Source organism: Bos mutus, chromosome 24 (genome assembly GCF_027580195.1).
Source record: "Bos mutus isolate GX-2022 chromosome 24, NWIPB_WYAK_1.1, whole genome shotgun sequence".
Lineage (NCBI taxonomy): Eukaryota > Metazoa > Chordata > Mammalia > Artiodactyla > Bovidae > Bos > Bos mutus.
Genome location: NC_091640.1, coordinates 398,593 through 425,448, shown reverse-complemented (window position 1 = coordinate 425,448; position 26,856 = coordinate 398,593). Strand labels below are relative to the sequence as shown.

General features: G+C 38.6%; 1 protein-coding gene across 1 annotated transcript; it reads left to right on the top strand.

The window, feature by feature from the left end:
* The first annotated feature begins 24,485 nt into the window (after window positions 1–24,485).
* On the top strand, window positions 24,486–25,481 carry LOC102287809 (olfactory receptor-like protein OLF2). Its single transcript, XM_005895608.2, has one exon. It carries the CDS (start codon window positions 24,504–24,506, stop codon window positions 25,479–25,481), a length of 978 nt encoding a protein of 325 aa, XP_005895670.2. The 5' UTR covers window positions 24,486–24,503.
* Window positions 25,482–26,856: the final 1,375 nt, after the last annotated feature.

Sequence of the window (26,856 nt, the reverse complement as noted above, 5' to 3'; positions counted from 1 at the left end):
GATTGCTGGATCATATGGTACCTGTGTGTTGAGTTTTTTAAGGAACTTCCACGAAGCACAAGCTGGAATCAAGATTGCTGGGAGAAACATCAATAATCTCAGTTATGCAGATGACACCACCCTTATGGCAGAAAGCAAAGAAGAGCTAAAGAGCCTCTTGATGGAAGTGAAAGAAGAGAGTGAAAAAGTAGGCTTAAAATTCAACGTTCAAAAAACTAAGATAATGTCATCCAGTCCCATCACTTCATGGCAAATAGATGGGAAAACAATGGAAACAGTGAGAGACTTTATTTTTTTGGTTCCAAAATCACTGCAGATGGTGCCTGCAGCCATGAAATTAAAAGACGCTTGCTCCTTGGAAGAAAAGCTATGACCAACCAAGACAACATATTAAAAAGCAGAGACATTACTTTACCGACCAAGGTCCATCTAGTCAAAGCTATGGTTTTTCCAATAGTCATGTATGGATGTGAGTTGGACCATAAAGAAAGCTGAACACCGAACATTTGATGCTTTTGAACTGTGGTGTTGGAGAAGACTCTTGAGAGTCCCTTGGACTGCAAGGAGATCCAGCCAGTCCATCCTAAAGGAGATCAGTCCTGAGTATTCATTGGAAGGACTGATGCTGAAGCTGAAGCTCCAATACTTTGGTCACATGATGTGAAGAATCGACTCATTGGGAAAGACCCTGGTGCTGGGAAAGATTGAAGGCGGGAGGAGAAGGGGACGGCAGAGGATGAGATGGTTGGATGGCATCACCGACTTGATGAACATGAGTTTGAGTAGGCTCTAGGAGTTGGTGATGGACAGGGAGGTCTGGTGTGCTGCAGTATATGGGGTCACAAGGGGTCGGACACGACTGAGTGACTGAACTGAACTGAACTGAATGCTGTTTTCCACAGTGGCTGCACCCATTACACCCCCACCAAGAGTGTAGGAAGATTCCCTCTTGTATTCAAGATCTGAAGCATTTGTTATTTGTGGATCTTTCTGATGATGGCCATTCTGACAATGGTGAGGTAATTCCTCCCTGTGTTTTGATTTGCATTGATTTGATAATAAGTCATGTGGAGTATGTTTCCATGTGCTTTTTGATCTTATACAGTGAGAGTACAGTGTGCTGTTGCAATTGGCTTCTTGAACGTTGACTCTGTTTTGAATTCTTTGTTTGGTGATTTACCCCAAGGACTTTGCTTGAGAGTGGGTGTCCTTTCCATCCCTGCATGCATTGTGAATATTCAGAGATCATCCAGTTCAGTTCAGTTCAGTCGCTCAGTCGTGTCCGACTCTTTGTGACTCCATGAATCGCAGCACGCCAGGCCTCCCTGTCCATCACCAACTCTCGGAGTTCACTCAAACTCATGTACATTGAGTCAGTGATGCCATCCAGCCATCTCATCCTCTGTCATCCCCTTCTCTTCCTGCCCCCAATCCCTCCCAGCATCAGAGTCTTTTCCAGTGAGTCAACTCTTCATGAGGTGGCCAAAGTAGTGGAGTTTCAGCTTTAGCATCATTCCTTCCAAAGAAATCCCAGGGCTGATCTCCTCTAGAATGGACTGGTTGGATCTCCTTGCAGCCCAAGGGACTCTCAAGAGTCTTCTCCAACATCACAGTTCAAAAGCATCAATTCTTCGGTGCTCAGCTTTCTTCATAGTCCAACTCTCACATCCATACCCGTTTTAAAGTTGTTGTTATGGGAAATGGCCACAAGGCGGCAGCATTTTTCCTGCCCAACTCTGGTTTGTCTTCTCAAATGGTTGTCTGAACAGGCCTTAGAAATAGCTAAGAAAAGAAGAGAAGCTAAAGGCAAAGGAGAAAAGGAAAGATATACCCACTTGAAAGCAGAGTTCCAGAGAATAGCAAGGAGAGATAAGAAAGCCTTCCTCAGTGATCAATGCACAGAAATAGAGGAAAACAATAGAATGGGAAAGAAAGATTAGAGCTGTCTTCAAGAAAATTAGAGGTACCAATGGAATATTTAATGCAAAGATGGACACAATAAAGGACAAAAATGATATGGACCTAACAGACGCAGAAGATATTAAGAAGAGGTGGCAAGAATACACAGAAGGGAGGGGGGGCGATCCTAAGATGGTGGAGGAGTAGGATGGGGAGGCCACTTTCTCCTCCACAAATTCATCAAAAGATCATTTGAACGCTGAGCAAACTCCACAAAACAACTTATGAACACTGGCAGAGGACACCAGGCACCCAGAATGTCAGCCCATTCACTTCAAAAGAAGGTAGGACAAAATAGACAAAAAGAGAGACAAAAGAGTTAGGGACAGAGACCTGTCCCGGGGAAGGAGTCGTGAAGGAGAAGTTTCCAAACACCAGGAAACCCTCTCACCAGCGGGTCTGTGGAGTGCTTTGGAATCTTAGAGGGCAACATAACGGGGAGGGGGAAAAGAAACAACCCCTCAGAATACGCCCTTTAACTGCAACTCCCAGTGGATAAAGAGCCCAGACGCTCGCATCTGCCACCAGCGGGCAGGGGAGGCGTGGGCTGCATGATTAGGATAAGGACTGGGCATGAATGCCCTGAGGACAATCTGAAGGAGCTAACATAAGATAGCAACCCAAACTGTGGGATAGCCAGAGAGAGAGAAAAGAGAGAGAGAGAGAGAACTTTCCTGTGAAAAGCTCTAACCTATAACCTAAGGCACAGCCTGGCCAGTTCATAGAACAAAGGATTGAGCCAATACCAGAGGAGAGCTGGCGGGCTGCAGACCGGCCCATCCCCCTGCTGGAGGCAGAGAGGCAGGTGGGCGACAGCCAGAGCTGGAAGGCAAGGGGCAAACTCAGCCCCAGAGACGGCATCCTCTGTCAAACTGCGAGCAGGCTTCCAGTTGCTAACCAAGTCTTCCTGGGATCCTGGATGGTTGACATCTGCCAGGAGGGTCACAGCCTGATATCAGCTCCCCAGAGGAGACACGCGGCACACCTGAGACAGGGCTCTTTCGGTGCATCTGGGAAACCGAGCAGCTGGGACCAGGGAGGTGATTAAGACGCATGGTCCACGTGGGACAGTGCACTCACCAAGCACCTGGTCACCTGAGCTCCTTGTACATGGAAAGGGCAAAAAACGCAGACCCAGCCAGGTCTGTGCCTTTGTGCAGTACCTGAGAACCTGATTTCACATATTTCACATATGTTTCAATGCTATTCTCTCCAATCATCCCACCCTCACCTTCTCCCACAGAATCCAAAAGTCTGTTCTTTACATCGTGTCTCTTTTGCTGTCTCGCATATAGGGTCATCATTACCATCTTTCTAAATTCCACATAAATGTGTTAATATAATGTATTGGTATTTTTCTTTCTGCCTTTGCTTTGTATAATAGGCTTCAGTTTCATCCACCTTATTAGAACTGATTCAAATGCATTCTTTTTAATAGCTGAGTAATATTCCATTGTGTATATGTACCACAGCTTTCTTATCCATTTGTCTGCCGATGGACATTTAAGTTGCTTCCATGTCCTGGCTATTGTAAACAGTGCTGCGATGAACATTGGGGTACACCTGTCTCTTTCAATTCTGGTTTCCTTGGTGTGTATGCCCAGTAGTGGGATTGCTGGGTTGTATGGCAGTTCTATTTCCAGTTTTTTAAGGAATCTCCACACTGTTCTCCATAGTGGCTGTACTAGTTTACATTCCCACTAACAGTGTAAAAGGGTTCCTTTTTCTCTGCACCCTCTCCAGCATTTATTGTTTGTAGACTTTTTGATAGCAGCCATTCTGACTGGTGTGAGATGGTACCTCATTGTGGTTTTGATTTGCATTTCTCTGATAATGAGTGTTGTTGAGCAACTTTTCATGTGTTTGCTAGCCATCTGTATGTCTTCTTTGGGGAAATGTCTGTTTAGTTCTTTGGCCCATTTTTTGATTGGGTCATTCATTTTTCTGGAATTGAGCTGCAGGAGTTGCTTGTATATTTTTGAGAATAGTTGCTTGTCAGTTGCTTCATTTGCTATTATTTTCTCCCATTCTGAAGTCTGTCTTTTCACTTTGCTTATAGTTTCCTTAGTTGTGCAAAAGCTTTTAAGTTTAATTAGGTCCCATTTGTTTATTTTTGCTTTTATTTTCATTACTCTGGGAGGTGGGGATCCTGCTGTGATTTATGTCAGAGAGAGTTTTGCCTATGTTTTCCTCTAGGAGTTTTATAGTTTCTGGTCTTACATTTAGATGATTAATCCATTTTGAGTTTATTTTTGTGTATGGTGTTAGAAAGTGTTCTAATTTCATTCTTTTACAAGTGGTTGACCAGTTTTCCCAGCACCACTTGTTAAAAGAGATTGTCTTTTCTCCATTGTATATTCTTGCCTCCTTTGTCAAAGATAAGGTATCCATAGGTGTGTGGATTTATCCCTGGGCTTTCTATTTTGTTCCATGGATCTATATTTTTGTCTTTATTCCAGTACCATACTGTCTTGATGACTGTGGCTTTGTAGTAGAGCCTAAAGTCAGGCAGGTTGATTCCTCCAGTTCCATTGTTTTTTCTCAAGATTGTTTTGGATATTCAAGGTTTTTTGTATTTACATACAAATTGTGAAATTATTTGTTCTAGTTCTTTGAAGAATACCATTGGTAGCTTGATAGGGATTGCATTGAATCTATAGATTGCTTTGGGTAGTATATTCATTTTCACTATATTGATTCTTCCAATCCATGGACATGGTATATTTCTCCATCTATTTGTGTCATCTTTGATTTCTTTCATCAGTGTTTTATAGTTTTCTATATATAGGTTTTTTGTTTCTTTAGGTAGCTTTAGTCTTAAGTATTTTCTTCTTTTCAATTGCAATGGTGAATGGAATTGTTTCCTTAATTTCTCTTTCTGTTTTCTCATTGTTAGTGTATAAGAATGCAAGGGTTTTCTGTGTGTTAATTTTATATCCTGTAACTTTACTGTATTCATTGATTAGCTCTAGTAATTTTCTGATGGAGTCTTTAGGGTTTTCTATATAGAGGATCATGTTATCTGCAGTGAGAGTTTTACTTTCCCTTTTCCAATCTGGGTTCCTTTTACTTCTTTTTCTTCTCTGATTGCTGTGGCTAAAACTTCCAAAACTATGTTGAATAGTAGTGGTGAGAGTGGGCATCCTTGTATTGTTCCTGACTTTAGGGGAAATGCTTTCAATTTTTCACCATTGAGGATAATATTTTCTGTGGGTTTATCATATATGGCTTTTATGATGTTGAAGTATGTTCCTTCTATTCCTGCTTTCTGGAGGGTTTTTATCCTAAATGGATGTTGAATATTGTCAAAGGCTTTCTTTGCATCTACTGAGATAATCATATGGTTTTTATCTTTCAATTTGTTAATGTGGTGTATTACATTGATTGCTTCATCAGGGCCTGATGGAGAGGTTAGGCTTGGGCCAGGGCTGTGGATGTCAAGGGACTTAGTATGGGGGTTGGCCATACGCCCTGGAGGAGGAGCTCACAGTCACTGGGGCACAAGGAACTGGGAACCTTGGAGGCCTTCGTGTTCCTGAACCTGAAGAGGAAATGTTAAAATTTTACATCACCTCCTGCCCTTCTGCCTCTGTAACTCAGCTTGCTCCTTGCAAAGTCTGGATCATGTAGGTTACACAGTCTCAGAAAGTGGGGACTTACAATACTTGGAGCTGGAGCTTGCCTCCTTCACCCTGGTCCTGGCCCCTGCAAACCTGCTTGATCATGCCTGTCCATGATAATGTAGAGCCCGCCTCCCTGACAATCCCCCCACCACAGCCAAGTGGGAACTCCCTGCTCTGCTGGAACACTTCCAGTGGCTGTGGGTGGCCACTGACAGGACTCTGGCCTCCTCAGAACCTGCTGAGACCTCAGCTTCAGGACAGTGTGAGGTTCAGTTCAGGCTGACAGGAGATGGGTCACTACAGGACCCACGTGGTTTCAGCTTTGGGGACATGGTGGGGTTCAGCTCAGGTGGATGGAAGTCTTGCCTCCTCAGAACCCACTGGGGTTTCAGTTTTGGGGCATGGTGTGGTTCAGTTCAGGCTGATGGAATCTGGTCTCCTCAGGACCTGCTGAGGCCTCAGCTTCAGGACACTGTGGGGTTCAGTTCAGGCTGATGGAATCTGGTCTCCTCAGGACCCACTTGGGCTTCAGTTTTGGGGCATGGTGGGGTTCAGTTCAGGCTGATGGAATCTGGTCTCCTCAGGACCCACTTGGGCTTCAGTTTTGGGGCATGGCAGGGCTCAGTTGAGGCTGATGGGAGCCTGGTCCCTCAGGACACACTTGGGCTTCAGTTTTGGGGCATTGTGGGGTTCAGTTGAGGCTGACAGGACTCTGGTCTCCTCAGGACCTGCTGGGGCTTCAGCTTTGGGACATTGTGGGGTTCAGTTGAGTCTGATGGGAGTCTAGTTTCCTCAAGACCTGCAAGGAGGTGGTGATGCTGATGGAAAATGTGAGGAAAATTGGGAAGAAGCTTTCTGTGTGTGGCTGTTGCTGAAAGTCTGCCTTATGAGAACCCAGGACTGTTAGGGCTTGATGTGGAAAGTTGTGGGATTTTAGTCAGTTTTTGTCTGTGGTATAAGATGGTGTCCTGTATTGTTTCTTGGTGTGTGGTTTCCATTTTTCCCAGCACGGTTTATTGCGGGGTGGGGGGGAGCTGTCCTTTCCTGGGTGAATGTTCTTACTTCCTTTCTTGTAAATTAATTACCATGTACCTGTAGGTTTACTTCTGAGCTCTCTTGTCTCTGTGCCTATTTCTGTGCCAACTCCACACGTCTTGTGGTGACTCTGGGTGTATACTCTAGATTGAAGTCAGGGATGGAGATGCTGCCAGCCTGTTCTGCTTTCTCAGGGTCCCTTTGGCTCTTCTGGGTCATTTGTGGCTCCACACAGATGTGAAGATTGCTTTTGTTTCTGTAAGAAATGCCATTGAAATGTTGGCAGTGATTGCATGAATGTGTACATTGCTTTGGTTAGAATGGATATTTTAATGGTATTTTCACCCATTAACATGGGATATCTTTTTACTTGTGTCCATTCAGTTTCTTTGATCATTGTTTTGGAGTTTTTTAGCTTGCAGGTCTTTCAAATCCTTGGTTAGATTTCTAGATTTTAGCTGGGTTGGGGGTGGGGAATGCAATTGTAAAAGGGATTATTTTCTTAATTTCTCTTTATAATAGTTCATTATTAGTGTAGAGAATCACAAATGATCTTACAGTTCTACTTTCTTTCAGTTTCATGCTTTCTTTTTTTCTTTTGGCCCTGCAGCTTGACATGTTGGATCTTAGTTCCCTGACAAAGGATCAAACCTGTACCCCTGCAGTGGAAGTGCAGAGTCTTAACCACTGGACTGCCAGGCAAGTCCATGAATTAACTTTTTAGTTCTGAAAGTTGCTTTGGTGTAGTGTTATGGGAAAACTAGAATTAAGATATCTCATAGTTTTAGTTCTATCTGGGTCATCCACAGCACCCAAGGCATGGTGTCTACTAATATACTCTTCCTACAGTGACTTTTAATACCATGTGGACTAGTATAAGGCAATTAGCATGACTACTTTCATTGAATTTGGTTTGGTTAAGTCTTGGCCTCTATTGCAATGTTCAATGTCATCTCTGATTTTCTGCATGTGACATACATGGTTGTATTTAAAGTAATTTACTTTCTAGTAAATTTTCAAATGCTTCAACTTTAAATAGTGGTACAAATTTTTCTACATTCACACCAAATACTGCAATGTGTTTTGCTCAAAACAGGGTCACTTTCCTGGGGAACCAGCCCATAACCCCAAAATTGGGGATAATTATGGTTCCATATTACAATCTTATCCATAGGAGCAGTTCAACTTTAATCAGCTGTCCAAGCTTTGTGCAAATGTCTTTCTCCATTCTAATGCAGTTTTCATTTTCTGGAGCTATCACTGGGCCTTTCCCTCATATTAAAAGCCTTCGTGGATTTAAAGTGAAAAGATGACTATGATCTGGGTGGCTTTTTCTGTGTAGTTTCTTTCACTGAGAATGTTTTCAGTGCTTTTCCATGTTGTTCCACGTGTCATTTTTTCATTGAGCTTACAGACATATAACAACATTTATCATTTGAGTCATTTTAAGTATGTACTTCTATAGCATTAACTGCACTCACATTGTAAAAATTTCCCCACCATTCATCTCCAGAATCTTTTCCTTTTCCTGAAGTGACACTGTAACCATTAAACACTCAACCACACTCAACCCCTGGCCATCTTATTCTACTTGGAATTTGTCTTATATGGATATCTCATACTAGTAGAATCATAGAACAGTTTTCCTTTTGTGTCGGGCTTCTTTCACTTGGCATAATGACTTGAGGTTTCATCCACATTATATCATGTGTGAGAGTTATCTTGTTTTTAAAGGTTGAATCATATTCCATTGTGTTTATACTACATTGTGCTTGTCCAGTCATCTGTTGGATATGTGTGTTGCTTCCAGCTTTTGGCTACTATGAATAATGCTGCTATGAATATAGGGTTCGAATATCTGTTCTGGTTCTTGGTTTTAAATATTTTGGGTGTATAACCTGAACCTGAATGGATGGATTCTGTGTTAACTCTGTGTTTATGTTTTTGAGAAGCCCCCTGTTTTCTGCAGCTGTGGTACTATTTTACTATATTCCTTTATATGGTAGAGTAATTCATCTTATGGATGGATCTACCCTATTTGCTCTTCCATTAACCTGTTGGTGGGCATTTTCATTGTTTTTAACTTGGGCTCTCAAGAACACTGTTGTTGTGAATATTGGTGTACAAGTTTATATTTGAACACATGCTTTAAATTCTTTGGATGTATATCTAGGAGAGGAATTGCCAAAACATATAATTCAGTTCAGTCACTCAATCATATCCGACTCTTTGGGACCCCATGGACTGCAGCACACCAGGCTTCCCTATCCATCACCAACTCCCAGAGCTTGCTCAAACTCATGTCCATTGAGTTGGTGATGCCATCCAATCATCTCATCCTGTTATCCCATTCTGCTCCTGCCTTCAGTCTTATCCAGCATCAGGGTCTTTTCCAATGCATAAGTTCTTCACATCAGGTGGCCAAAGTATTGCAGTTTCAGCTTCAGCATCAGTCCTTCCAATGAATATTTAGGGCTGATTTCCCTTAGAATTGACTGGTTGGATCTGCTTGCAGTCCAAGGCACTCTCAAGAGTCTTCTCAAACACCACAGTTCAAAAGCATCACTTGTTAGGTACTCAGTTTTCTTTGTAGTCCAGCTCTAACATGTATACATGATGACTACTGGAAAAACCATATCTTTGAGTACATGGACCTTTGTTGGTAATGTCTCTGCTTTTTAATATGCTGTCTAGGTTGGTCATAACTTTTCTTCCAAGGAGCAGATGTCTTTTAATTTCATGGCTGCAGTCACCATCTGCAGTGATTTTGGAGCCCCCCAAAATAAAGTCTGTCACTGTTTCCATTGTTTTCCCATCTATTTGCCATGAAGTGATGGGACCAGATGACATGATCTTAGTTTTCTGAATACTGAGTTTTTTTTTTTTTTAATCTTCTTCCAAGAATGATTTATTTATTTATTTTACTTTAGTTATTTTGCTTTCTGCATAAGATTGACTTGAATCTCTGAGATTATTGATATTTGTTCTGGCAGTCTTGATTCCAGCCCACCTCCCTCCCCCTCCATCCCTCTGGGTCATCCCATGTATTCTGCATATAAGTTAAATACCCAGTATCATGATCAAATCTGGACTGGTGATTCATTTCCCAATTTGATAAGTTATTGTTTCCATGTCATTCTCCCATATCATCCCACCCTGCATACAGATTTCTCAGAGAGTCCAAAAGACTGGTCTGGTACATCTGTGTCTCTTTTGAATTCTTGCACAGTTTGTTATGCTCTGCACAGTCAAATTCTTTCTAAATTCAATAAATGCATTAGTAGATGTTTTGGTGTTTTTCTTTCTTGCTTTTTCAATGATCCAATGGATGTTCATCCACCTCATTAGAAGTCTGGTTCAAATGTATTCTTTTCTAAATCCAGCTTGAACATCTGGTCATTTGATGGTTCACAGACTTGGACTGTGAAGAAAGCTGGCTGCTGAAGAATTTTGATGCTTTTGAACTGTGGTAATTGTGAAGATGAGTGTCCCTTGGTGCAAGTTGGAACCAGTCCATTCTTTGGACATTGTCCTTGTTTTTGGAAGGAATGAAAAGTGAACTTTTTCAGTCCTGTGGCCACCTCATGTGAAGAGATAACTACATTTTTAAAGACTTGAGAAAATGCTGGGAGGGATTGATCGCAGGATTTTACATCTCCACAGAGGAAAGATTCTGGATTCCAATTTCTTGATGGACATTTTGAGTGAACATTTGATTTGACAGGTTGATTTCCCCACGTCCATCCTGGAGTGCCTTCATGGGATCTCAAAATGTTGGACCTACATTTGAGGAGAACTGAACTGAACTGAATATTCCATTGGACAGCTGAGTGTCTGTATCAATTCATTTAGAATTTTTCATCTAGAGATATTTGTTCCTGGCTACTATAAACAAACCTATGTTTTTTAAATTTTATTTTATTTTTAAACTTTCAATACTGTTTTAAGCCAACTTTTTCAATTTTATTTTATTTTTAAACTTTTAGTTCTTGTTTAGTTTCTGCATAAATATCCAAATGAATCCTGAGATTACAGGTATACCTGTGTTCCCATCCTGAACCCTCAGCCCTGTGCTCTCCCATCCATCCCTCTGGGATTCCCAGATGTACCATATAAAGCAAATAAACAGGGTGACAATATTGAACCTGGACTGCCTTGACATGATATTATACATTTTCAATGCCATTTGGAAATCTCCCACCCTTCCCTCTCCAGAGTCCATAAGACTGATCTATACATCAGTGTCTCTTTTGATTTCTCAGGAGGCAGGTACAGGTGGTTGGTATTCATCTTTCTAAATTTTTTCCAGTTTGTATGCTTAGTATACTCAAATTGGTGTTTTTTTTCAATAAAGCAGTCATTTTATAATAGGTTTTTTTCATCCATCTTTTTAGAACTGATTCAAATGATGTTGGCAATTTGATCTCTGGTAATTCTGCATTTTGTAAATGTACCAGCTTGAACATCCATTCATCTGCTGATGGGCATCTGTACTGCTTCCATGTCCCCTGGCTTGATGAACATTTTGAGCATTACTTTCTTTCCCTTCTGGTTTCCTCAGTGTGTATAACTGTGCAGTGGGATTGGGATCATTCTTTGGCAGTTCTTTTTTGGGTTTTTTAATGAAAACTCCACACTTTTCTCCATGTGGCTGTACTGCTTGCATTGATACCAACATTTTAATGTTTTTGAGAAAACCCTGGCATTTGTTGCATAGATAGACTTTTGGATCACATCCATTCTGACAAGTAAAGTAACGTTCCAAGTGGTTTTGATTTGCATTTCTCAATAATTTGATGTTGTCTTTTCATGTGTTTTCCCCTAGCCATCTGTATGTCTTCTTTGGAGAAATGTCTATTTAGTTCTTTGACCCATTTTTTGATTGGGGAGTTATTTATTTTTCTGGACAGTTGAGCTGTCTGTATCAATTATTTAGAATGTTTTGAGATTAGAGATTTTTTGTTCAACATTGCTTCATTTGCCTATTTTTTTTTTTTTTTTTTTAACCTGTTTGGACACCTGAAAATTATTTTAAAGTTTTGGGAGCTTCACTGGTGGCTCAGACTGTAAAAGCATCTGCTTGCAATGCAGGAGACCTGGGTTCAATCCCTGGATGGGAAAGATCCCCTGCAGAAGGAAATGGCAAACCACTCCAGTACTCTTGCCTGGAAAATTTTATGGATGAAGGATCCTCATAGGCTATGGTCCATGGGGTCTCAAAGAGTCAAACACGACAGAGATGCTTCACTTTTACTTTCTTTTGACTATAATCCAGCCAATTAGACTGCTTAGTTCATTCTTGCTTTGACTATTGAGAGCTTTCTTCCATGCTGTCCTGTTTTTATTTTAAATAATTCAGCTTTCATGGGTTTTTTGGTTCTTCTTTCTCATATTTTAAGATTATGCTGCTTTACATATTTACTGTCTCAGTCCTAGTATCAGCCAAATATTTAAAGAGTCCTTGTTCCTTTTTATTAAAGAATGTTAATAAAAATTTGAATGTGGGAACTTAGTAATCTCAGCAGAAAATGAATGCAAATACATATGCATGTATCCCAGACTATACATACACATGGTTCTGAAGATTTTCACATGGAGCTGTGTGTTTCTGTATTAGGCTAAAGTAGTTTATAATAATGTCTCCAACCTGATTTTTTATGACACAGGTATTATAACCTTCTCCCTTTGACTGCCTGTCACTTCCCACTCCAGTGGTAAGAAACTTGGCTTCCACTACTTGTCATTTACCAAATTCAGTGCTTGCTCCATTCAGTGACTGATACGGTAGTTTCCGTCCTGTTAGCTACAACCCCTGTGGGAAGAACTTACAGAGCCCATTGTTTATGTTTGGTACATTTTGCCTTTGGCCTGCAGATTCTAATCATTTCCACAGTGAACTTAAGTCAGATAATTTTGTCTTAACACTAAGAGTGGCTTTAAAAAAACTTTCTTGTTCTTTTTTAATCTCTTGGCTGTGCTGTGGCATGTGGGATTTTAGGTCCCTGACCAGGAATTGAACCTACCTCTGCTGCATTGGCAACATGGAGCCTTAACCACTGGCCCACCAGGGAAGTCTGATGGAAGATATATTTCTCAGTCTGTTAGACTCTTTGTTAAATTCTGCATTCCAGTCTTTGACACTCCCATACCATAAATAAATAAATGTTAATAGGTAATAATTTACTTGTTGGGTTCTGAAAACAAAAATCTATGTGCTTAGACAAATGCATAGTGGCAGGTATTCATCACTAAAATACCATATGAAATATTTCAGCCACATATTCCATAAACTGTTTATCACGTCTGTTTTACCTTTTCTAAAATGTCTTATAAGGTCATACAGTGTGTAGCACTTGAGGCTGGATTCCTTCACTTAGTAATATAAGTGTTAGATTCATGCTTTTTTTTTCCTTTTTTTTTTTTTAAATAAATGGGTTGGTTGTTCATTCCTTTATTTCTCTGAATACTATTGTATTGCATTATATGAGAAGAAAATTAATTTTTCCCTCTACCCTCAATGTTCTTCATTGAGATGCTCATAATGAAATGGACTGGAGAAAAACAATCTTGTCTAATATTGAAAGATACCTCCTGTATAGTTTAAAGATACGTGGGAAAACTAAGTCTCTTCCTGAAATGGTCCAAGACTTCACCTTAAATGCTATCATCAGCTAAGAATGAAAGAAGGAGGTTAGGGGATGGAAGAAGCTATTTAAGGGAGATTAAGTGAAGCACAGTGAACAAAGGTATGGTGGTTATGCAGATGAACATCCAGGTCCATTCCATAGACCTTCTTGATATTTAGTCAAGTCATTTAGTCAAGTCATTCTTGATATTTAGTCATCCTCCATTTCATTGTCCAGAGAGGGACATATCCTACAGATGGAGATGTCCTTAATAAATGTAAATCTACTTCATAAAATGGCATTTCTACTTGGTTTTCAAAAATTCTCTCAGGGGCTGCTTTTTTTTTTTTTTAATTAATCAATCTAAAATAATCCTTTTGTCAAATGTGCATATTTTGGGTGTGCTGTTTTGTGCTCCCCTTGAAATGTCTGTGCCCTAATTTACCTGTGAATGCACATCTATGGAAGGATATCCTGATATTTTAAAGTTTTTAATTATTATGAATCATGAATAGCACTCTTGTACATTACTTGATGCTAGTTTTTATTTCAGTTTTCCAAAGCAGTTGTCTAAATACAAGAGGTGCACTTCTTGATTCCTAAGGTGAGACTCTTTAGATTTGGAGAAAAGTGCCAAACTGTCTTCCAAAGTTGACTGAACATACATTCCATTAGCATCTTGAGTATACCCTTGTATGCTTATTTATAATCTTTTTATCTTCTTTGGCCAGGTGTCTGTTTCAATCTTCACCAAATTTGGATACTGTGGATACAGTCTTGAATAATCAAACTTTTCTAAGAATCTGTCCATTTCTTCTGTTTATCAATTTTATTGCCATATAGTTGTTCGTAATAGTCTATTATAATCCTTTATATTTCTGCATTGTCTGTTGTAACCTCTACCCAGGTGCAGGGTCTGGGAGGTGGGTTCATCATGGAGACTGTGTACGTGTGACTCCAATGGAGGGTCTAGGAGGTGGGGTCACCCTGGAGACTGTGGACGTGTGAGCCCAGGTACAGTACTGAGAGGTGGGGTCAACCTGGAGACTGTGGATGTGTGAGCCTAGGTGTGGAGTCTGAGAGGTGGGGTCACCCGGGAGTGTGGACTTGTGAAGCCAGGTACAGGGTCTTGAGGGTGGGATCACCCTGGAGACTAAACATGTGATCACTGGTACAGGATGTGGGGAGGGGTGTCACCTTTGAGACTGTGGATATGTGACCCCAGCTACAGGGCCTGGGGAAGGGTTTCACCATGGAGACTGGATGTGTGACCCCAGGAAAAGGGTCTGGAGTGTGGGATCACCCTTGAGACTGTGGACGTGTGTCTGCAGGTACAGGGTCTGGGAGGGGGTAACCCTGGAGACTGTGGAAATTTGACCTCAGATGGAGGCACTGTGAGGTGTTGTCACCCCAGAGACTGAGGACGTGTGACTCCAGGTTCAGAGTCTGGGAGGGGTGTCACCCTGGAGACAGTGGACATGAGACCCTGGGTGCAGGATCTGGGTGGTGGGGTCACCCTGGAGACTGTGGACGTGTGATCCCAGTTGCAGGGTGTAGGGAGTGGATTCACGATGAAGATGGTGGATGTGTGACCCCAGGTTCTGGTCTGGAGGATGCAGTCAAATCCACTGATTTGACTGTAAATCCACTGATCTACAGTTTAAGAAACAAGGATGTGAAAATGCACTGAAAAGAGCAATTGTCTCTAAATTACGTTTTTACCCAAAATGATTTATTTAAAGATTTTGATAGCTAATGTTCAGGTACTTTGACTGAGTCTGGTAATCTCACCAATATAACTTCTAGATATTTTCTATCGCTTATCTTTATGCCTAAAATGAATGTGGGGGTCAAAAATGATTTATCTTCATTGTCTCTCTAAACTAATGAAGAATAGTTATGGGTTCCCTTTGCTATTTTTTAGGAAAGATATATTATATCTCTTCTCTGTTCATGTGTATGCTTCAGAGAGATATCATGGGCAGAGCAATCCTTCTTCCCACACCAATTCAACTTGTGGTCCAAATATTCCAGTAATTTTTTAAAAAACAATGGGATTAATAAACTTTCTCCCTCAAAAGTGAGAGTTGGTGGGTTAAAAGATTTGTTTTTGCCTCTCTTGTGTAATAGTAACACATGTTCCATCATGACACTTAGTAGTACTTAAGTAATAAAAATAAAGAAAGAAAGAAAAGAAAAACCTCCTACCTTAACTCAAAGAAAAAATACAAGGCCCTAGCCTGTCTTGTTTCACCTTAACTCAAAGTGCCATTCAGAAACATTTAATGAATAAATAAATGAGTTTGAAAAACTGATGCAGAAATGAATTTTGCCAATTTTTGAAATAAAAAAATATTATATTTTTAATAGTTTATTCCAGAATGTCTATTTTAGACAAAATTCACTTATGCGTCTATCTTTTGGCATAGGCTAAATATGTATCAGAGGCAGGGGTCATTGGATGTAGAGAATTTCTCAATCTTCTATTCTTCGTCATTCTGCCCTGATTACATCAGCGGGAACAACTTGGTAGTAACTACGTGAATGGGAGCTGGGGGCAATGTACCAGGACCCTCTCTAAAGCTCACTAGAAAAGAAGACTCCATCTCTTTTCATGTGCTCATAGCATTCTTCTTAAAATTAGCAAAAAAACCCAAAAAACAAACAAACTGGTTAATACAGTTGCAGTTGTAAAGGAATGGTTATTAAAAAAATTGTGTTCAATGGGGAAAAAGTAGTATTTGTATTAGTATTCCATTTGTAAGTACTTATATTTGCTCTCTGTGTATTTGTGAAATAAACAGGAACTGTATTCTTAACAGTTTAAATAGTGGTGATTGCCAAGTAGATGGATATTAAGTAATCCTCACTTTGTAACACTAAATTAAGCGCTTAGGTTGTTCTCACAGTAATAAATTAGCAGTTAATCCATTTATGAAAAACATAACATTATATCAGGTTGTCATGACCACTCACTTTATTTTACATCATCAAAAATGAACATGGGGTCACTCTTTTCTGATTCCAGGAGGATGGGATAATGAGTTATACAAGGTTTTCAATTTAATTTCTTTTCCAATTCTATATATCTCATTAGGCATAAAAGTGCTGAATACTATGTACTTTAAAATATCATAAGAATAAAGCAACACATTAAAACATAATTATCAGCAGGTTATTTGCTTTCAATTACTGATTGAATTGAGTTTTAACACAAAAGTATATATTACTCTAAAATATTTTATTTTATATTCCAGATAATATATTTGTTGTTCATAGAATATTTCACATATTAGGAAATTAATTACAGTCCAACTCCTTCCACTTTCAATTTACCTTAATAAAAACATACTAAACATATTCATGGCTATAAAAATTAAAACTTTTTGTGTTGTATAAAATTAGATTCAATGACTATCTTTCACATATATGTTTAAGATAAAGAGACATCCCTTAATCTCTTTACCATTGTATTTTTAACTCTTTTCTTTAAAAACTGCTTTAATAGGATTTTCTGGTTCTATTTGTATTTAATCTTAAGAAAATTATCAAGCAGTAAACACTCAATGTTCTGTCTGATTGACATTTTTAAAGACTATTTGGATGAAATTTTTAAAATATAGTGTGTATATCTGTGCCTGTGTATGTGTGATAATTCTTCTGTGTGTATTAATACTCACTACATCAATAAGTGTGTGGCTTGATCTTAAGAGGCAGCAAATTTAACCTAGTTTGAAGTCATCTTCTTCAGCATTCTATGAACTGAAAAAATGCATAACGGAATTGGGTCTGAATTTGTATTTCAGCTCAGCAGTAGCAAAGTGACCTGGAAAAAATCATTTTTTTTCTCTTTGGGATATAGTGTCTACTCTGCTAAAAGATGGGCTTAGACAGAATAATCTTTCTTGTCTATTCCTGCTACCACATTCTGTAGCTACATTGGTATGAACCTATCAAGACAATAGCCAATTCTTTTGGTGTGCGTGTTTTTTCTCTTTAAGCATATTCATTACAATAGACCTTGGATGAAAGTGGCAATCATAAGACAGCATGTGTTTCAGGAGTCCTAATGCCATCAAGCTGGACCCATTAAACCATTATTTCATTCTGCCTTTTTTAAATGGGTAATCAAATGTATTAGCCATGAGAAAAAAACTACACAGTAGCTAAAATTAAAGTGAAAGACATCACTGGTATTGATGTTTAATAACCAGAGGATTCACAATGATAGTGTGTTAGTGGAGGTGGGTATTGACATATTTCATAGAAAATTATATGATGATATAAAAACACTGTTGATATTTATTTACAGAGCAACTATTTATGATAATACCTGAAGACTGGAAGAAAAGATTTCCACACCTAAAGATACAGAGAAGGACCACTGTGAAATGGGGAGGAGGGACGGAGACATGGCATGGTCAGACCCACACCCCAGGCGGGCAGCTCACAAATGGAGGGATGGAGACAACTGCAGAGTCTCTCCCCAAGGGAGTGAAGGGGCTGAGCTCCCATTGGACTGCCTCGCCCAGGGCCCCTCCACTGCAAAACAAGCCCAGAAGGTCTGGCTTTGAAAGCTGGAAAGGCGTGCCTATGAGAGAGCTGGATGGCTGCAGGAAACAGACTCAATTCTTAAAGGGTCTGCACATGATCTCATGCATTCTGAGTGTGAGTGTAAAGGCCTTAATTTTAAGGGAGCCCAGATCAGATCCATTTGCTGATCTTGGAGAGCCTCTTGTAGAAGCAGCAGCCAAGTCGAACTCCTGTGGAAACACAGATGCTGGCAGCAGCCACTTCTGAGATCTCATTTGGGCACTAGGACACTCTTATGACAACCAGCATTGCCTAGTCCTCACTCTGCTCTGTTAGTGCAAAGTGCTTACTCATCCACTAGATAGTTGCCATCAGACCCAGAAGCCCCAGGTGCTGCAGCTAGATGCCCAGGGACCAGAACTCTCCCAGCAATGGGCTGAAATGAACCCCAACCTCTCCAAGCCTCTGACCAGCCACAGGGACCCCAGTCCTGTCCACTAGCAGGCCTGGAACAGTCCTAGCCCCTCCATGCCTGTAGCCAGTCACCTCAGGACCTAAGCCTGTACAACAATGGGCCAGGAGCCACTGTATCAGGCAGAACCTTTTAGCCAAACTGGCCAGAGGGCAATTCACCTAGGAGTACTTTCACAGTAGCTGGCTCCATCACAACACAAAGGCTCACACAGCTCACATACAGGAACCCTATGTGGTGGAAAGATAGGAAACATAACTGACTTACCTAGTACATATACATAGCTCAGCTGGTAAAGAAGCTGCCTGCAATTCAGGAGACCCTGGTTCAACTCCTGGATCAGAAAGATCCCCTGGAGAAGGGATAGGCTATCCGCTCCAGTATTCTTGGGCTTCCCTGGTGGCTCAGCTGGTAAAGAATCCACCTGCAAAGTGAGAGACCTGGGTTCAATCCCTGGGTTGGGAAGCTCCTCTGGAGAAGGGAATGGCTACCCACTCCAGTATTCTGGCTTAGAGAATCCCATGGACTGTGTATCCATCGGGTTGCAAAGAGTCAGACATGATTGAGTGACTTTCACTTCACCTCACTTCATGTAAAGTGAGGAAGCAGAGAAATAAATTCCAAACAAAAGGACAAAATAAAACCTTAGAAGAATAACTAACCTAACTGGTGATAAGCAACTATGATAAAATTTCAAAGCAGTCATCATGAGGATGATTCAATTTTCAAATTAATCAGTGTGATACATCACATTAACAAGTTAAAAAAATAATCTCATATGTTCATCTTAATAGATGAAAATAAAGCTAATGACAAAATTCAACATATGATGTTGAAGTTGATATAAAGAGAGCATAGCTCAAAAAACAATAAAGGATATATATGACAAGCCTATAATCAACATCAAACACAACAATGAAAAGCTGACAGCATTTTATCTAAGATCAGGAGCAAGACAAGGATGCTCATTTTCATCAATTTTATTCAGTATAGTGCTGAAAATCCCAGTTTCAGCAAGAAGACAAGGTAAAAAATAAAAGAAATCAAAATTGAAAAGGAGACAGTTTTAATAAAACTATCATTACCTGACCTGGAGAAGGAAATGGCAGCCCACTCCAGTGTTCTTGCCTGGAGAATCCCATGGACAGAGGAACTTGCCAGGCTACAGTCCATGGGGTCACAAAGAGTCAGACACGACTGAGTGCACACACGTGTGTGCACGCGCACACACACACACACACCATTACTTGAAGATTCATGATATAGTATCTAGAAAATCCTAAAAACATTGGCAACAAATAAAACTATTAGGACCCATCAATAAATTCAATAAAGCTGCAGAATAAAAGTCATATACAGAAATCTGCCCTACCTTCAGCTATATATTGAGTACTATATATGTTTCTGAACAGCTATTGTTGTATCACCCTTTGATGTAGAGATTAATAAAATGATTGTTAAGGGAACTTAAATGCACATCACTTCATCAACATTTTTATTTATAAAAATATTTTGGTTTTGCTTCGCTAAACATAGTGGAAACTATAAGATGAAATATGATAACTCTTTAATACCATCATAATTATAAACTGAAGATAAACCTCTGGTGTAAGATCATCAAAGAAACTAAGTAACTGAGGATTTCAATGCTGTCCTGATGAATCAGATTAGTTTAGAACTGGATCTAAAAATTCACTTTTTTTGTTCCTGCAGAATCCATTTAGAGGAAAAAAAATAAATGATTTTATATGTGTGAAATTATACAAATAATTGAAATCTTGTTGGATAACATGCGACTTCAGAAATGAAATCACAGACAGTTAATGAGGAAAAAAAGGTATTGGTTAGTAACATATCATTGAAAAACTGTTATATTCCAAAGTAGGAAGGTGAAGGAGATTGTTTCAGCAGTAAAGAAACATTAAAAATAATTAAGGGTAAACAAACAAACAAATAAATAATCACTATATTTAATAAATCTATTGATTTCAAGGGAAATAATAACAGATAAAATAATTAAGTGGAGAGTCCATTTCAGTTTCATTATATGTCTGATTTGACTGGAGGAAGATGATGTAGACTTGGGGTCACAATAAATCATACTGAAAAATCATTTAACCTTCCTGATATGATCAATTTTCTTCAAGTGTGAAGAATTAAAGTTCAGCCTTTTCTAAAGTTGTTGCAGCATTCATGGGGGAAAATACAAAACTAGAAATCTAATTAATCACATGCTTGCATAACACAGAAGAGTGAGGGCAAATGCCTTAGAGATTTAACTCCCAACTGTCACTAAGTAAAAATTAAGTGTGATCTGTCTATATTGTTCACCTGCCAGAGGCAAGCTCAGCAGAACTTGCTCATCGTAGGTAGGTTTCTGAGTTGCCAAATTTGAAGAATGAAGAATAAGAGCCTTAAATTTCAAAAACTGAGGAATCAAATATTTGGAGACTTGTAAATGAACACTTTATTTAGTTATTTCTTTTGGTTAATAATCTGTAATCTAATGGAAAAAACATTGTATTTTTTAAATTAATTTGTTTAATTGGAGGCTAATTATAATATTGTAGTGGTTTTGCCATACATTGATATGAGTCAGCCATGGGTGTACATCTGTCCTCCACTGTATTTCTTATTAAAGCAGGACAAATCAGATTTATTTTGATTAGCAAACAATTTTACATATGTATATCTTAAACAAAATTAAGGGGAAAAGCTGGATTTTTTTTTTTTAAAAATTTTATTTTATTTTTAAATTTTAATAATTGTATTAGTTTTGCATATCAAAATGAATTTATAGATTTTTCCTGAACCCTCCTCCCCTCCTCCTCCCCATACCATCCCTCTGGGTAAGTGCACCAGCCCCAAGCATCCAGTATCGCATTGGACTGGCATCTCGTTTCATACATGATATTTTACATGTTTCAATGCCATTCTCCCAAATCTTCCCACCGTCTCCCTCCCCATAGAGTCCATGAGACTGTTCTATACATCAGGACTCTTTTGCTGTCAACAGGGTTATTGTTACCATCTTTCTAAATTCCATATATATGCGTTAGTATACTGTATTGGTGTTTTTCCTTCTGGCTTACTTCATCCACCCCATTAGAACTGATTCAAATGTTTTCTTTTTAATGGCTGAGTAATACTCCATTGTGTATATGTACCACCGCTTTCTTATCCATTCATCTGCTGATGGACATCTAGGTTGCTTCTGTGTCCTGGCTATTATAAACAGTGCTGTGATGAACATTGGGGTACATGTGTCTCTTTCTTTGGTTTCCTCAGAGTGTATAGCAGTGGGATTGCTGGGTCATAAGGCAGTTCTATTTCCAGTTTTTTAAGGACTCTCCACACTGTTCTCCATAGTGGCTGTACTAGTTTGCATTCCCACCAACAGTGTAAGAGGGTTCCTTTTCTCCACACCCTCTCCAGCATTTATTATTTGTAGACTTTTGGAAGTTCTTAAAGTGTGAAATGGTACCTCATAGTGGTTTTGATTTGCATTTCTCTGATAATGAGTGATGTTGAATCTTTTCATGTGTTTGTTAGCCCTCAATGTCTTCTTTGGAGAAATGTCTATTTAGTTCTTTGACCCATTTTTTGATTGGGCATTTATTTTTCTGGAGTTGAGCTGTAGGAGTTGCATTGTATATTTTTGAATTAGTTGTTTGTCAGTTGCTTCATTTGCTAATTCTGAAGGCTGTCTTTTCACCTTGCAAATAGTTTCCTTTGATGTGCAGAAGGTTTTAAGTTTAATTAGGTCCCATTTGTTTATTTTTGCTTTTATTTCCAATATTCTGGGAGGTGGGTCATAGAGGATCCTGCTGTGATGTAAAAGTGTTTTGCCTATGTTCTCCTCTAGGTTTTATAGTTTCTGGTCTTACATTGAGATCTTTAATCCATTTTGAGTTTATTTTTGTGTATGGTGTTAGAAAGTGTTCTAGTTTTTTCTTTACAAGTGGTTGACCAGATTTCCCAGCACCACTTGTTAAAGAGATTGTCTTTTCTCCATTGTATATTCTGCCTCCTTTGTCAAAGATAAGTTATAATATGCGTGGATTTATCTCTGGGCTTTCTATTTTGTTCCATTGATCTATATTTCTGTCTTTGTGCCAGTAAAATATTTCTATGACTGTGGCTTTGTAGTAAAATATAAGTCAGGTAATGATTCCTCAAGTTCCATTCTTCTTTCTCAAGATCGCTTTGGCTATTCGAGGTTTTTTGTATTTCCAGAAATTGTGAAATTATTTGTTCTAGCTCTGTGAAGAATACTGTTGGCAGCTTGATAGGGATTGCAAAATCTATAAATTGCTTTGGGTAGTATACTCATTTTCACTATATTGATTCTTCCAATCCATGAACATGGTATATTTCTCCATCTATTAGTGTCCTCTTTGATTTTTTTCACCAGTGTTTTATAGTTTTCTATATCTAGGTCTTTAGTTTCTTTAGGTAGATGTATTCCTAAGTATTTTATTCTTTCCATTGCAATGGTGAATGGAATTGTTTCCTTAATTTCTCTTTCTGTTTTCTCATTATTAGTGTATAGGAATGCAAGGGATTTCTGTGTGTTGATTTTATATCCTGCAACTTTACTATAGTCATTGATTAGTTCTAGTAATTTTCTAGTGGAGTCTTTAGGGTTTTCTATGTAGAGGATCATGTCATCTGCAAATAGTGAGAGTTTTACTTCTTCTTTTCCAGTTTGGATTCCTTTTATTTCTTTTTCTGCTCTGATTGCTGTGGCCAAAACTTCCAAAACTATATTGATCTTTTTAAGCAGTATGAAAAGGTATAACTAAGATTTAAGATTTTTTTTGAATATTTTAACAGTAAAAAGTATCATATTGTTCATGTTGTGTGTGCTCAATTACTCAGTCATGTCTGACTCTTTGTGACTGCAAGGACCATAGCCCAATAGTCTCCTCTGTCCATGGGATTTTCCCAGCAAGAATACTAGAGTAGGTTGCTATTTCCTTCTCCAGGGCACCTTCCTGAGCTCCAGATTGAAGCCGTGTCTCCTGCATTGCAGGCAAATTCTTTGCCACTGTGCATAATGACTTGTTACAATACTAATACTATTAATAATTTGTGCAAATTCAATTCCATAAAAACCACATACCATATTTACTCAAGTCTAAAGCAAAATCAGTTCATCATTCATACTCCAATTCTCATATATCAACAGAGTGCATGCACATACAAGCACACACGTGCACATACATATAAACATACACACAAATAGAAGCTTATATCAAATATATGTTTGTTACTTTTGTCCCATCTATTTTTAATGGACAAGCCAGGTTAAAATCTAAAGGGTTGAAAATGCATTAGCTAAAGTTTCTTGTTTCTGCTTGTTTCCAGAATTTTTCTTTATCTGGTCAAGAGACATGTCTTTTGGCACCAGACTGCTCCTGCACATAAGTAATAATAATGTGGCAAAGCAGTAAAATATTTCTAGAGACAATTTTACTAAAATATATCTAATGCTCAATATCTACATTAAAAAGTAGAGCAGAGACAGTAACCATATTGTTCATTCTGCAGAGATAAGTTCATTCTGTCATTATTTAATACATAATAATAAGCAAACTAGGCTCCCCAGGTGGGTCAGTGGTAAGGAATCCACCTGCAGTTCAGGAGATGGGGGTTTGATCCCTGATTCAGGAAGACACCCTGAAGAAGGAAATTGCAACCCACTCCAGTGTCCTTACCTGGTAAATCCCATGGACAGAGGAGCCTGGTAGGCTTCAATATTGAGTTGAAAGAGCCAGACATGTCTTAGCGATTGAACAAGCAAACAAACAAATAAACACATTATGATTCTTAAGTACTCAAGAAGTGCAATCACTTGTATTCTTAGTTGGATAGGTATCTGTAAAATATAAGGTTGAATACTCCAACCTTGTCTTTAATTAAGGTGTTACTTTCATATTATGTTTGACATGCAATGAGCTTTCAGTAAAGAACTGATTGCTGAGATAAAGCAGTGAATGTTCCAACTAGTCACATACATCATAGATGACATCCAAATTTAGAGTCAGACTTTCTCAAAACTCCTATCCTACACTTAACCTTTTAAAATCAAATAGTGGGGAAATTTGTATGGGCTATTTTCTCAGAATAAAATGTACTGGAATTAATTTTATCTGATTTACAGATAATATTTTGTCTCAAAAAGAGTGAAAACATTGATCTGTCATTGTCTCAGTCATTTCTGGAGCATTTTTACAAGAAGAATAAAGAAGAATGGATGGGGAAAATTGCACTTCCTTGAAAGAATTCCTTCTCTTGGGAATTAGTAGTAGCCCTATAATCAAAGTGACTCTATTTACCACGTTTCTGGTTGTTTATCTCATTGTTCTTGTTGCAAATCTCGGGATGATCGTTTTAGTTAGAACAGAGCCCCAGCTGCACACACCCATGTACTTTTTCCTCAGCTATCTCTCCTTCAGTGACTTCTGCTATTCCACAGCCATTGGACCTAGGATGCTGGCAAGCTTCCTCATCAAGAACAAATCCATCCCCTGCTATGGCTGTGCTCTACAATTCCTGATCTTCTGTACCTTTGCAGATTCTGAGTGTCTACTGTTGGCAGTCATGGTCTACGATCGGTACATGGCTATTAGCAACCCCTTGCTTTATACAGTCAAGATGTCTGGGAAGGTGTGCTTCCTGCTGATGGCTGGGGTTTATATGGTGGGAATTATGGATGCTTCGATAAATACAATATTAACCTTCCACTTATGTTCCTGTGGGTCAAACGAAATTAACCATTTCTTCTGTGACGTCCCTCCTCTCCTCTTGCTATCTTTCTCAGATACACAGGTCAATGAGTTAGTGATATTTATCATTTTTGGCTTCACTGAACTGAACACCCTCTCAGGTCTTTTTGTGTCTTACTGTTACATCATCCTAGCAGTGATAAAGATCCACTCTGCTGAGGGGAGGTTCAAGGCTTTCTCTACCTGCACCTCCCACCTAACTGCTGCGGCAATTTTTCAGGGAACTCTGCTCTTCATGTATTTCAGGCCAAGTGCTTCCTACTCTCTAGATGAAGACAAAATGACCTCCTTGTTTTATATCCTTGTGATTCCCATGCTAAATCCTCTGATTTACAGCCTATGGAACAAAGATGTGAAACAGGCTCTCATGAAATGTGAAAATAAAAAACGGTTCCATCGAAAATTTGCTCATATACATTTTCCTCCCAATGTTACACAATGATTTATGAAAATCAAAATTGGTTTGACTAATGTTGTATGACTCCATTTGTATTTATACTATCTTCCAATCCTAGCAATATGTATGATTTCCTAAATGCCACAGGTTTCATTTTATAACTTAAATTCTGTTTAATATTCCTTATTTGTGGAAAATTTTCAGTCTTCATTTGTCAAATTTGTGTTTCTTAAGTCTTTATATGTGTTAAATTTTTTTTAAAATTTTCTGAAAATTAGTGTTTTCTAAGTTGCTGTTGCACTCTATGTGGGCTTTATTTCATCATAACTCCATCTGCTTTTATACTAATGAATCTTGCCATATAATGGAAGTGACTAATGTCAATTAAATAATTATTAAAATTATTTCTAACAGACTGTAATTATGATATAATATAAAAAGCCTTGCTGTTGGTCAGTCATTGTGTCCAACTCTTTGTGATTCCATGAATTTAAGCATGTCAGGCTTCCCTGTATACACACATAATCCTAATATCATTTTTATTTAAAAACTAAAAGCCAAATAGTGTAGAAAACAGCTAGTTGTCCCTATGGAATGTAAATATGTTGAGATTTTTGATGTTTTTACAAAATCTTTGTTTCATGAATGTGTTTAATGGAGAGTGTTTGTGTTTGTGTGTCTGTGTAAGTGTGTGAGGGTGAATGGGCATGCATTTGTTTTCTAATGTATTGAATGATAACAAAGTGGCTACATAAGGATTGGTGAACTGGAAATTAGGAATGCTTGCAGATCAGAGGCATTCACTGTTTCTGAATAAGTATAATATTGGGCATTAAGGTAGAGGGGGACCAAAGGCAAACTATTCTAAAAGTCTATATTCCATGTGCAATCAGCTTACTTGTATGAAATATCAGATGATAAATTACATCATATCTGTTACTTATTCCTGAGAGACTAGGGGTTCACCACCCAGGGACCAGACACAGGGATGATTATATAATCCGGGTCAGGCAGGAGGCAATGCTGAATCCTCCTGCAGACAGAACTGAGTGCAACGAACAAGCCAGGAGTTCTGGGACAGGCACTGATATCTTTGCTGTTTCTTTGATTTATATTTGAGATTTCCTTATGTTTTAATGCTTTTTTGAAAGAAGGTATTTTATATAAACAAAGGAACGTATGAAATAGTACACACATTTTTATTGTAGTTAGTTGTAGTTGTTTATTTTAAATATATATAAATAAGGAATATAAAAGGAGCAAACATACATTATGGAAATGGTCAGATGTTTTTTAATATTTTAAATATTTATCTGTTATACTATGCATTATGTGTAACATGCATATTATATTTCTATAAATGCTTTAAGTTTTAAAGGAAAGTATTTTTTCTTAATTATGTCTTTCTAAGCAGATATAC